The sequence below is a fragment of the Anolis carolinensis genome, chromosome 3 (genome assembly GCF_035594765.1).
Source record: "Anolis carolinensis isolate JA03-04 chromosome 3, rAnoCar3.1.pri, whole genome shotgun sequence".
NCBI classification, from domain to species: domain Eukaryota; kingdom Metazoa; phylum Chordata; class Lepidosauria; order Squamata; family Dactyloidae; genus Anolis; species Anolis carolinensis.
In genome coordinates, this window is record NC_085843.1 from 172,596,704 (window position 1) to 172,608,989 (window position 12,286).

General features: G+C 39.2%; 1 protein-coding gene across 2 annotated transcripts in view; it reads right to left on the minus strand.

The window, feature by feature from the left end:
- Positions 1 to 3,335: 3,335 nt before the first annotated feature.
- Positions 3,336 to 12,286, minus strand: part of cdhr1 (cadherin related family member 1) — an 80,198-nt gene continuing 71,247 nt past the window's right edge. Inside the window, exon 17 of one of the 2 annotated variants that reach the window (XM_008114451.3) lies at positions 3,336 to 4,171. In XM_008114451.3, the coding sequence (XP_008112658.3) occupies positions 3,614 to 4,171 (558 nt within the window). In that variant the 3' untranslated portion in view covers positions 3,336 to 3,613. The other variant, XM_062975817.1, reaches the window with a different exon arrangement.

Sequence of the window (12,286 nt, forward strand, 5' to 3'; positions counted from 1 at the left end):
ATTATCCAACGTAGTAGTCAATGTTTTTGTAGTCAATGTTTTCAATATATTGTGATATTTTGGTGCTAAATTCGTAAATACAGTAATTGCTACATAGCATTACTATGTATTGAACTACTTTTTCTGTCGAATTTGTTGTATAATTTGATGTTTTGGTGCTTAATTTGTAAAATCATAACCAAATTTGTTGTTTAATAGGCTTTTCCTTAATCCCTCCTTATTATCCAACATATTCGCTTATCCAACATTCTGCCGGCCCGTTTATGTTGGATAAGTGAGACTCTACTGTACTTTCATTCCTTGGTTCTACACCAACATACATTTTTGATACCATATTTCCTTTACAACTATTCCACATCCAATAATTGGATATAATAGAATTTTTCGCATCCTTTCTGTGTAAGACATTACTTTCTTCTCCTACCTGAAATTCCCACAAATACAGCAAACATTCACTGGTTAAAATGTCATAAATGCTGTAAACAACAGCTTTGCCATGCATATCGTGTTTTCCCGAAAATAAGACAGTCTTATATTATTTTTTACTTCCAAAGATGCACTAGGTCTTATTTTCAGGGGATGTCTTATTTTTCCATGAAGAAGATTTCACACTTATTGTTGAAAAAAAATGAACATTTATTCTATACTGTACAGTAGTTGTCATCACAAACCAACATAACTAAACCAGACAAACTGTGACTCCTGTCAAGAATTTCTTGTTACTACCATTATTTCTATATACAACTGGTATGTACATTTACCAATCCTGCATGCTATGGTGTTTGGTTTGGCGGGCACCGGGCATGCTTCCAAACAAAAGCTTTGCTAGGTCTTACTTTCGGGGGAGGCCTTATATTTAGCAATTCAGCAAAACCTCTACTAGGTCTTATTTTTTGGGGATGTCTTATTTCCGGGGAAACAGGGTAGGGAGCAGTTCCATCTTTCCAATACAAAGTGAACTTGGTTTCCCATTTTTTAAGAGTCACTGATCTGGAGCAATGAGTCTTACAATAGATACACAAATCTATCCTGTGAAAAAATGAGTGTGTGGTCAATGAATTGTTCTCTATGACAAGAATACTATCTGGTATTTTCTGGAGGATATAACAGGAGTAAGGGCTCCTCTAGATATAGTCAGGCCTCCGTTGCCACCAAAAAGGGTTTGGATTTAGAATGTCAAGAGGTAACACAGGTCCAAGTGAAGTCATAGAAAAATTGGGATTCCTTCTGACAATGCAACGAGTACAGGTAGTTTGCAAGTTACGAACATGATAGGTTCTGTAGGTTTGTTCTTAAGTTGAATTTTATGTAAGTCAGAACAGGTACATTTTAAGTGAAACTCCAGCTATATATAAGCTTTGGATAGCATAAAGAAGGGCTAACACCCCTGTTCTGGAAACACTGATCAGTGAGAAAGCCTCAGTGGAGTCACATGATAACTCTTTCAGGAATGAATTTCCCTTCCAAGGAGTAGATTTCTCTAACATCCTATTGTCTCACCCCAGTACTTAACTAGGATTTGTTTGTAAGTTGGGTGTTTGTAACATGGGGATTACCTGTAACTAGATTCTTTGTAGGATGAGAAATGGGATATTTCAGGTCAGAGAGTGTGACCTTAAAAAAGGGTTGAGTCTCAAGGCCTCTCATCCTACCAAGAATGGTCTTCTCTAGAAACATCAACCCAATAAAAATTGCTGGCACTTCTGTGAAGACAATTTATATACAGTAGAGTCTCACTTATCCAACACTCGCTTATCCAACGTTCTGGATTATCCAAGCCATTTTTATTGTCAATGTTTTCAATATATCGTGATATTTTGGTGCTAAATTCGTAAATACAGTAATTACAACATAACATTACTGCGTATTGAACTACTTTTTCTGTCAAATTTGTTGTATAACATGATGTTTTGGTGCTTAATTTGTATAATCATAACCTAATTTGATGTTTAATAGGCTTTTCCTGAATCTCTCCTTATTATCCAACATATTTGATTATTCAATGTTCTGCCAGCCCGTTTATGTTGGATAAGTGAGACTCTACTGTACCTCCCAAATATAAATTCAACATAAATTCTGTTATGCTGCTGTTCCTTGAAAGAGGGCAGATGAATTTTGTTTGGCATATTAACTCACATTATTTTTTAAGTCTTTTTATTCATCTCTCACAAAAGCTACAACTTTCCAAGAAAGAAATTTGAGTAATGCCAATCTGTCAGTGAGAGAAAAGGGTGACAATCTGCTTTGCACAAAGGACACAGTTTTAATGGTAGTACCCTTGTTAGTGTATGTATGTGTGTGCAGGCTACTATTTTCTCTCAGAAATGTTCTGAATGGTGATCACAAAAGGAAAATAACTGCCAGGAGGCAGCTACCAGTTCTCTTGGTACTGCTGACCAATGTAAGTCTAACTACTTTAACATGTTTAGAATAAATAACAAGTAGATCCAACTTGGAATAATAACAATTTCATTCAATGGAATATGAAAAAAATGCAGCCAATTTGATCAAATTGTAATTCACACTATCAAAATACTGAGGCCTTTAAATATTTGTATGCTGAAATGAATAGTGACGATGATGACGACAACAGCAACAACTTTTATTTCTTACCAGCCTCTCCCTATGGATCAAGATGGTGAATAACAATGACATTTAATCAAATATTATTAAAATTTTCAGTCATTTGGGGGGGGGAGTACCCCAATGTTTTCATACTTTAAGAGCCCTAATTCATTTCCTTTTATAACATTCTTGTTTTCAACTCAATCATAGTTTTGTAGAAGGAAAGATAGCTGGCCAAGCCAGCATGCTAACATTGGGAGAAGCTTAAGATTTCAGACATGTTGTTTCACAAGTTGTTGAAAAAGACACAATGATCTACTGAGATCCTAAATGTGCTTACTTAAATGTCTCTTTGAAATGAAGGCATACCTTCCAACCCTTTTTAGCTCTTTGCTCCTGTCCTCAATATAACTTTATACACATCCAAACATCCAAGACCTTTCAAAAATTACATCAGTCATTTTTCACTTGGGTCATAACAATCAATTTGCTTAATAGTATCAAATGTCTCTCCCCCCCCCCCCCCCCCCGCAGGCTATATTTGAGGCTAGATCCCATATACTAGCTGGGGCAGTTCAATTTCTGAAGTAGATCCAGGACCGACCAATTTTGATGGTCCACATTTTGAGACTGCTAGAAAATAGGACAGCCATAGTCTTTTTGATATTGCAGAAAGGTCAAGGTTTCTATATACTTCAAACTGGATTTTTAAGAACTGAAATTTCTTAAAACAAATGTTGCTCTAAATCAGAATAAATCATATTGGCATGTCACAGAAAACTGACTTTGTACCAACAATCTGAATAGAAGTTAACAAATTTACATCATGCATTGTCTCAGTGCTATAGATGAAACAATTCCTTAGTGAAATAGGATATGTCCTGGCATACAGTGCAAGCAAATGGCTGTGAAATACTGGTATGAAATAGTGAGCATGTGTAGCTTGTGAGATGAGACATTGGTACAAAATACAAGAGAACAGATCACATCATGTCCCTGGAGACACACCCATGTACTTGACATGCAGCTTTTGGAGCACAGATATGCACTAAACCTGGGGTTCACCAGATACTGCATTTCTCAATTCAAACTTCTGCTTGAGCTCTGACACCAGGGCATTCTGTGACATGCAAGTGGTGCCCCCTTTCTTCGTCTGCTTGCTTATAACCTTGCCAGGGCTCAGCAATCCTGATACTGTGGGCACTCTCCATTCAGAGGCATGAGTCTTGAAAGCTGGGGCAGGAGGCAGGGCCGGAGCAATAGGTGGTGGTGGAGGTGGCGGCACCTGGAAGTTGTTATTGCTGTTCTCATTGTGTAGGCTCTTGGCATCCTCTTGAACTGTAAACTTTTCTGCCGCACTGCTGGACCTCTTGAATTTCAGCCACTCCATCCTGATTGTCCTGGGTTGATAGTTCTGCCTTTTTTTAATGATCCGTCGCACTGGCATGATTTTGTTGGACCTTTTATTGCGCCAGAACATGGCAGTGGAGATCAAGATGGTGATCACCACCATCACCCCCATGACACCAGCTAGCACTCCTAAGGCTTTCATGGGGTTATCTTTTGTTTGCATCAAAAAGGCGGCCATAGGCCCTTTGTGGAGAGTCTGTAAAAGAGTACAAAGAGAACATGTGACTCACTCTGGGGCAAAGACAGAGACAGCATTTTCATTTGTCCAAAATATGTGACAACCAGGGTTGACCACTATACCCACACACTGTCTCCAATTTGGCATTTGTAATTCAGGTTTAATATCAAAAGACTAAAGGCATGCTCCCACAGAATTGAACTATAGAAATTAAAGAGTGGAGCCTTTTACCCGGGATGTTGCAATAGTTTTGAACCATTCATATGCAAGACTTTATCATCTGTTCTTTGCAAGTGGAAGAAAAACCACTGGAGCCCCTATAGTGTACAGCCAAGGGAATACAGTATCTATACTACAAATTGGTTTAACAGTTACGTCCTCTTCCCATGGCAACCTGGGAGTTGTTGTTTTGTGAAAAGGGAATTTCTCACAAACAGTTGAAAATGCCAAACACAAAGATAAACTACAATTCCCAGGATTCTTTTAAGAGACGCCATCTCAGTTGATGTGAAATTACTCTGAGATAATTTTAGAGGACACCGATATATCAAAGGTGGTCATTATTCTTTGAGGTGTATTTTAGAATTCCCCCAAAGTAACACAGCATTCTCAGAGCAAATATTAGTCTTTTCTCCGCTGAATATTCAATAGATTAAGTTTTCAATTTTCAAATGGGAGAGTGTTCAATCAGTTTTTAAGGGGCAGAAACTGAGCATGTTCTGCTTTCTAGTACTCTTTTACAGACATTACAAAAATAAAACAAACTGCTCCATCATTATGAGGTAAAGAAACTGAGTTGAATTAAAAAAAATCCTTTTCTAAAAAATTCCAAGTGTTAAATAAGAGGTAATGTAAGTGTTTATATATGGCATATTAAGGACAAATGAATAAACAGTTCATTTAGCAGTTCAGCACACAGTATGCCGTGGTGGTCCTCGTTTAATTTTCCTGATTTTAGCCAGAGGATGAAGTCTGGATTTTTTCACACTTTTCCAATACATAATGGTGGAGATCATCATGGTTAAAGAAATGGTAGAAACGATGCCACTCATGCAAATCCCAAATATTGTCCACGGACGTCTCTTGAGGCCTAACACATAGGATCTTACCCTTGATTTGATCTGAAAATGTCAAAAATAATAATAATAATCAAACAGCCCACAAACTACAGCTGTATTCACCACCCTCTTTTCAGTGTAGCCTTGCTGCTGAGAAGCTAATTGATATATCTAACCCTTCACGAGAAAATTGTAGTATTACAAACTTTAAATTACCTTCACAATATTGATTGAGTGTCTGAGGTTGCTCATAATAAAATAAATAAAATAATTAGATGACTAAAGGAAGGAAATACAGAACCAAAGAGGGAAATACTGAAGCCTAGAAGAACTGCAATCCTAATTATGGGTTTGTGGGTGTACTGTATAGCAGGGATGGGCAACTGCCACCTCTTTGGTGGGCTAAACTGTTGTGTTTCAGAACCCTGAAAGTAATGAAACATCAACTCTTGTTGCCATTTTCTTTGACTTTTTGGAGGGTGATGGTTGGAAACTAAGGGCCTCATCACATTGACGTATTTCCCCCATCCAAGAACTCAGGCTCATTTCAATGATGAAGAGGCACAAAGCTCATCACATGATGTTGAAGTACTTCTGGCTGTCATGTCACCCCATCTATCACTGAAATGACTCTGAAGGAGGGAGCTCCCACCACAGGTGAGTAATTGTTTGTGAGCTGCTACTACGATTTGACATTCTTTTAAGGCTAAAAACATGTGGGATGGGAAGTATCCTTCCCTGTCCCATTTTTTTTGCTGCAAAGCCAGAAAGAGCTGCTGCAGACAGTGAGCAATAGCGAGCAGTGTTTGGCTGGGGAGGCAGCAGAGGAAAAAGAGAAAGAGAAAAAGAGAGGTTTTTCAGCTGATAGAGAAGGGAGAAAAACAGGGAGGACTTGACAAGCCTTCTCCCGTGTGATAAACGTGAAGGCGGGTAATAAGGGGTCAAGAACACTTCAAGGCCACCATTTGCCTATCCCCAGTCCTTTTGGGGAGAGGGGGTGGGATATAAATAAAGTTATTATTAAATTATTATTATCCTTCCTGCACAACATGTGCAGGAATGGTGCATTCTTGGCTGCACCCAGACTGTTGTGACTCAGCAGCAGTGTCAGAGTGAAGATGAGGAAGGGGATTTTGGTTTACAGATACAGGTGTCAGATGATGGGATGCATCAATTTCAAGATGATGTCATGAGGAACTATGGAGTTCAAACACAGGCTGGTCCAGAGGTGCAGCCTGTGGATGAACTGCCTGTCATGGATGAGAACCAAGGAAGCATTCCCATGGGAAATAATGAGCCTGATCTGTCTCAGGCTCCCGTTCAAGTGCAAGATAATGATAACAAGCTGTTTAGCCTTGACAGTCAGGCCCCGTTGCTCTCTCGGGTGGATCGTTTGCAATGGAAAGGAATGCCTCGGCGAAGCCTGAGATTAGCTGGGAAACGGGAGGCCACCGAAGGGAAAAGAAATGCATTTTTGGGTTGTTTTTAAAAACGGTGTGTTGAGAGGCAAATCTCTGTCAAAGCAAATCCTCGCTTCATCAGGGTGGATGGTTTATGTCTTCATGCTGCTGCTGCTTTGGAAATTCTACTGTTCGTGAATCCTTGTAACCTATGGACTAATGTATCTTTGGGAATGGAGTATTGCTTCTTGTCTATGGATTATTGGATTTATTGACTCTATTTTACAACTACTTTTGGAACTATATTCCTGCCTGCTTTGATATTATATATATTCTGCTTTTGCTCAATAAAATTACAAAAGACTATCTTCTGTGCGTGGCTTGGTGTCTACAGCAAGGTGAACTATTCTGAGGTGCGACACAGACCTGATGAAACCTGTATTGTTTTTCACCTGGGGATCCCTGAGCCTGGAGACATAGTTGGAGTGTGAACTCTAATAGGCAGATGGTATTTGTTTCTTGAACAGCAACACAATAAAAAAACAGATTTCCATTGTTTGTATTGGATTTGGAAAAAAACAAGTTCGTTGCTGAATGTTAGGCAAAGCCTACACCAAATCACATAGCACATGTCTACAGTAATCAGAAAAACTTACATGCACCGCTCATTTTTAATATCTGTGCGGACTTTCTTACTTCCTGTTAGGTGCTACAATAGTGGAAGTGTAGTGGGGGAAGCTCATTATCTTTTGCTTCCTGAGTGAAAGAACAAGATGGTGTTACTATGTATAATGGGTGAGTGAATTGATTTTCTTCAACACTGCTAATGGAAGATCATCCTCTACCACACACAAGAGTGATAGGCTAATGTAGGGATGTGAGAAATCATTCTTTCCTCAACCCCTTGCTGCCATCTCCTAGCATTTGCTACCTGATGTAGCCGTCTCACTTTGCTTAATTGTAGGACTGGTCCTGGTAGCAGTAAGTAATTACAACAGCACAAAGATTGAAGCCTTAGAATATGACCAAGTCCAAGTCAATGGGAGTGTTTTCCCACTGATTTGATTCATCAAGGTTTTTGAGATTTACTGGTAGCTGGAGTACAATTACTATATAGGCACTTTGGCTCTCTGAATAAGATTATCCCTGATGAGCTTTACACTCTGCATACAAAGGAGTCTATGCAGAAAAAAAACACCTCCAGCATTCGAGATATATATATATATATATATATATATATATATATATGAATGAATGACAAGGATTGTTTCCTCAGTTGCTGTGCATCCAAGGCGCATTTTAAGAATTCTATTGTCCAATAAAAATTAGATGAGACTGTGCATAACATAATTATTCAGGTGTGTTGTTGTTTCTGTCTGTATTGCTTGGGCAATCAGGATGGCATGTAGCCACCCCCTCCCTCAGAAAAGGCCAGGGTTTGGGTAGGTCGGTGTAAACTAGAACCTGCACTGAAGCAGATTTTTTAAACCTGCTAAGCCTCAAGTTTTAGAGCTGTATGGAAGTGTCCTAAGAAATCCTGCTCCACCACTACAAGGTGGCATGAAGGTCCATTTTAGATGGATTAAAACAAAACATAAAACAAAAACAACAAAATCCACCACCATTCATGCTTTTGTCACCCTGACTATGCTAGGAAAAGGATCGGGCTCGGGCTGTGGCGCAGGCTGGAGAGCAACTGCAATGAATCACTGCAATGAATCACTCTGACCAGGAGGTCATGAGTTCGAGGAACACTCGGAGCCTATGTTTATTTGTCTTTGTTCTATGTTAAAAGGCATTGAATGTTTGCCTATATGTGTAATGTGATCCGCCCTGAGTCCCCTTCGGGGTGAGAAGGGCGGAATATAAATGCTGTAAATAAATAAATAATAAATAAAGGGATAGAGATCAGTTTGGCTAAGTTAAATATCCCAGAAGCTTCTGATACTATCAGCTACAGCAATAGTTCCCAACCCATGGTCCGTGGACCACCAGTGGTCCCCAAGAACTAAAATATGCTCTGCAATCTCATTGTTACTATACCATTGCTAGGCCTGTTCCTGGGTTTATTTGGGGTACTGATTCAGAAAATTGCATTAGATAGACCACATCAGCTCTAGATTATTAAATATGGTTTTATGTGGGTAAGCAGATGGCAACTAATGGATGGCATATGTTCTGTATCAGGAACTAGAGCTGATGTGGTCTACAGAAGCAGCTCCACTGGATGTTGATAAGTTTCCAGTTCTAATTCAAAGTGCAGGTTTTTACTTATAAAGCCCTAAATGGTTCAGGTCCTGCTTATCTTCATAGCCATATCTCCTTCTATAAACCAACGCAAGCTCTTAGATATGCCTGGGAGGCCCTTCTCATGCTCCCACCTCTGTAACATGCATGGTTGGTGGGGACGAGAGAGAGGGCCTTCTTGGTGGTGGCCCCAGGCTCTGGAACTCCCTCCCCAGGGAGATTAGATTAGCCTGCACTCTGTCCACCTTCCGTAAAGACTTGAAAACTTGGATGTTCCAATGTTTGGAATAATGGTTTAGCTCCCGATTGGGTCTGCCCAAACCTAATTTATTGAGTTTTCCAGCACTTTATTCCCAGCCCTGGCCCTATAGTCTGCATTTTGCACAAGCCCTTGCCCTACTCTCTCAAATATGAACATATGCTGTCAGTTGATGTATTTTTATGATGTTTTTACTTTTCTCGTTTTAATTGTTTTAATTATATTGTTTATTTGTTATATGTTTTTAATGGTGTTACTTTTGAAATCCTGTTTATGCTGGGTTTGATCCCCATGTAAGCTGTTCCTTCATGGAGATGGCAAGATATAAGAATAAAGTTATTATAATATTATTATTATCAAATGCAATTTTCTGAATTGGTACCTCAAAATAACCAAACTGAATCTGAAGTTGACCAAATACTTATTCGTAACCCTTTTGGTATTAATGTTGGAAAGTGGTCCCTCATCAAAGTGGCCCCTGGTCAAAAAAAGGTTGGGAACCACTGAGCTACAGCATCATTTTGGATATACTGTCTATCAGAATATAAAGTGTACTGATGCTGTGATTTTGATTGTAAGTGCAGATTTGGCTGAGTGGCATTTATGTTTGGATTTTGGGGGGAAATCCCCCTCTCGCTCCATGTTTTTGAATATCTATCTACATGAAAATATTTATAAATCATAGTATTTCCTAGATAGATATATTCTGACTATAAATATCCATGCTTTGAAAACTTCCATCTTTGAACATCAAGTGTATGTGGGGCTGCCTCTGAAGATTGCCCAGAATCTAAACTTAGTACAAAATGCAATTGCAAGTCTGATAGCCAAGACATTATTTGCTAGTGTTTGAAGAACTGTACTGGCACAGTTTTGATGCCCTCCTTTAATATCTAATATAGTAAGAATAAGCTGACCTCACATCACTGGCGTAAGTCCTCTTCTGGCCGCTCCCACTATCAGATGTGAGGTCGACAGCAATTGTGTGTAAGTGCTTCTTATTTGTGAGATACATGTTATATAATTCTCTCTTCAGAGAGTTGTAATTTTAACTACAAACAGTTCTCTATTTTCCTAGATTTTTCATAACATGAGATATTTTATGAAACTGTATTGCGCACTACTCTTTTAATGGTGCATTTTGTTTTATATATTTTTGTGTATCTGTTAACCATCCTCAAAATAGTTCTTGAATATACAATGAATTGATGAACAAACAGAGGAAAGAAAGAATAGAAACTTACTAAGAATTTGCTGTTAATTGAACCACACCTGCAGACAAAGTAATCTCTATGAGGTAGTGTGTGGCCACTGCCTCAGGTGACCAAATGGTTTGGGAGAAGCAGTGTTCCTTTAAAGTTTTGTCTTGTTCAGGATTGAGACTCAGAGGTGGGGAATATATAGTTTTCTAGCTATTTTGGGAATGCAGTGATCTTCACACACCCACTTACTGTGCTGGGTGGAACTGATGGGATCTGGTGTCTGCCAGCATTTGGTAGGCCAGAGTCCCTACTTTTGGTCTGTTCATGACTGTCATCCTTTCTAATCCCAATTTTAATGGCTTTTAACACATTCAAGCAGAATAGGTCTTGCAGGGCATCGGGAATCACTCTAGTGGTTCCAGGCCACAGAAAAATCTTGTCATAAAAATATCTGTAATCAAGGTCAGATGGAAGTGAATAGCCTAAGTTCTTTGGCACATCTTTTAAAATGTTTTGTAATCAGTGGCATTTTCCAATAATGAACCATTCAATTAAAATGCCTTGGGGATTTTTTTAAAATCACTGTATTGTTCCAAGAACAACAGATCTTTAGAAGGATGAAAGCACCACAGCTAGCCTCAAGGCATCCATCTGAAAGGGAGCAGCCTCACGCTAATTGTGGTGGTAAATGTTAATCAAGAATATGGCTGTTTAATTACTCAACGTGATTAACACTGCTGGACACCTCTAGTTATGTTGTCAAATAAGCTTTTGCTTCAAAAGGAAAAAACAGTGGCTCTGTCTGTAGGAAACAGAGGGGTGGGTCAGATACAGTGAAAGAGGAACAGATGCATTCAGTGACAGCCTGAGTACATAATTCATAGAGGAGGCCTCATTTGCATGCTGTTGGTTTTGATCATGCTATTTCCATCTGAAATGATTCTCCAAGTGACATATGCTGATCATTTTTTCTTCTGAAAATGTTGAACAGCCTTCAAGAGAGAGGTCACAGAAACATTCATGCCCCATGGTTACAGGGGTAAATGCAGTTGCCATGAAGATACAATAAGAAGGCAAAAAGCAACAGAACCTAGTCTAGAAAGTCAAGAGACTGAAGAGTTGCAATCTATTTTTCAAACTGCTACTGAGGAAATTACAAGCAATATATTGAAGGCTAGAGTGTAGGCACCACATGTAAAGCCCTGGAGATTTTTAAGGGATATTAAAGCTTGGAATGGGGAAAATTTCAACCTCTTTCATTATTCATTTGCAAGGCTTAATTAATTCAAATCAGTATCTAAAGCAGATTGCTTGATGGAGCCCTGGTGGCTGCTATTAACAGCCATGAGATCACATTAGTCAAACCTGCCTTCCATAAGAATGCTAAGCAAAGGGATGTTGTAGTCACAATGACCACCAGAAATGGAATTAGATTCAGAAGCATTCTAAAATTGAGAACCTGCTTCTATGGCAGGTACCTCACCCCCTTCCCAAGAAGTCATCTCTAATCTGAGATCAGCTTTCCTACTGACCAAATTATTCCCATCTTATCCATATGGGCTTGCCAGCCCATTTTGAGTGCTATTAAAGGCACCCGTAATCTCCATTTCCTTCTGGGATTCAGTTGTCAAATATAGGTAGGGGTCTAATGTCACCTGACACCACTCTCCCAGCTTATGAACAACATTTCTCAGGGGTTTCATGCAGATGCTGAAACAAAATCATTTCAGCACTACTTTCAGGAATCTATCTTTCAAGGAGGAACAGAACCAGCAAAAAAGAAAAACCAACTGCAATGTGTCCAGCTGATTCTGAAACATACCATAAATCAGTGGTTCTCAATCTGGGGTCCCCAGATGTTTTTGGCCTCCTACAACTCCCAGAAATCCCAGTAAGTTTACCAGTTCTTAGGATTTCTGGGAGTTGAAGGCAAAAAACATCTGGGGAAACCAGATTGAGAACCATTG